This window comes from Lutjanus erythropterus, chromosome 22 (assembly GCF_056507025.1).
Source record: "Lutjanus erythropterus isolate fLutEry1 chromosome 22, fLutEry1.hap2, whole genome shotgun sequence".
Lineage (NCBI taxonomy): Eukaryota > Metazoa > Chordata > Actinopteri > Lutjaniformes > Lutjanidae > Lutjanus > Lutjanus erythropterus.
This window is the reverse complement of record NC_139338.1, coordinates 29,468,754-29,470,134: the sequence shown is the minus strand read 5'-3', so window position 1 is coordinate 29,470,134 and position 1,381 is coordinate 29,468,754. Positions and strand designations below refer to the sequence as shown.

Genomic DNA, 1,381 nt, shown 5'->3' with positions numbered 1-1,381 from the left:
CAGACAAACAGCTGAACGTTTGAATCACAACTGATAAGTTTAATGTTAGAAACACTCAGTGTTTCTGAAAGTCTGTCGACGTTGTCTCTCTGTCTCTGACTCTGTCTCTGTCTCAGTCTCTGTCTCTCTCTCTCAGTCTCTGTCCCTCTGACTCTGTGTCTCTGTCTCTCTGTCTCTGTCTCTGTCTCTGTCTCAGTCTCTGTCTCTGTCTCTCTGTCTCTCTGTCTCTCTGTCTCAGTCTCTGTCCCTCTGTCTCTGTCTCTCAGTCTCTGTCTCTGTCTCAGTCTCTGTCCCTCTGACTCTGTGTCTCTGTCTCTCTGTCTCTGTCTCTGTCTCTGTCTCAGTCTCTGTCTCTGTCTCTCTGTCTCTCTGTCTCTCTGTCTCAGTCTCTGTCCCTCTGTCTCTGTCTCTCAGTCTCTGTCTCTGTCTCAGTCTCTGTCTCAGTCTCTGTCCCTCTGTCTCTGTCTCTCTGTCTCAGTCTCTGTCCCTCTGTCTCTCTGTCTCTCTGTCTCAGTCTCAGTCTCTGTCCCTCTGACTCTGTGTCTCTGTCTCTCTGTCTCTGTCTCTCTGTCTCAGTCTCTGTCTCTCTGTCTCTCTGTCTCTGTCTCAGTCTCTGTCTCTCTGTCTCTCTGTCTCTGTCTCTGTCTCAGTCTCTGTCCCTCTGTCTCTGTCTCTGTCTCTCTGTCCCTCTGTCTCTGTCTCTGTCTCTCTGTCTCAGTCTCTGTCCCTCTGACTCTGTGTCTCTCTGTCTCTCTGTCTCTGACTCTGTCTCAGTCTCTGTCTCAGTCTCAGTCTCTGTCTCTCAGTCTCTGTCCCTCTGACTCTGTGTCTCTCAGTCTCTGTCTCAGTCTCTGTCCCTCTGACTCTGTGTCTCTCTGTCTCTGTCTCTCGGTCTGTGTGTGTGCAGGTTGGAGGAAGCGGCCGTCCTCACGTACTTCTCCCAGCTGTTTCATCCCGTCATCATCTCTGTGTGTTGTTTCCTCATCATCGTGGCCATGGTGGGATACTGCGGGACGCTCAAATGTAACCTGCTGCTGCTCGCCTGGGTACGTCCTCACCTGGAGACACTTTTTATTTACCTGCAGGTTCAACTGGAAGATAATTAGTTGACAGAATCAGTTCAATCAGGTAGAAATAAATATCTAAATAAACATTTAGCTGCAGCACACTGTGGTTGTATAACAGGGTCCATCTGCTCTCTGATCACCTGTCTGCTGACACCTGAGTGGGCGGGGCCAGGTGTCAGGTGTTTCTATTGTCCGCAGAGGAGATAAGATTGTCCCCCCCCAGAGTGTCTCTGAAAGACGAGACACTGGGACACAGAGAGCAGCTTCAGGCTGCTGAGTGGACGCCCACGGGGCATGATGGGAAAAAAACCCCC

General features: G+C 50.6%; 1 protein-coding gene across 1 annotated transcript in view; it reads left to right on the top strand.

Annotated features, from left to right (window-relative positions):
• The window catches only part of tspan12 (tetraspanin 12), a 9,857-nt gene that overhangs the window by 4,093 nt on the left and 4,383 nt on the right, over positions 1-1,381 (top strand). Inside the window, exon 3 of the mRNA XM_084711287.1 lies at positions 908-1,046. Within this exon, the coding sequence (XP_084567413.1) occupies positions 908-1,046 (139 nt within the window). The remainder of the gene's footprint in view (positions 1-907; positions 1,047-1,381) is intronic.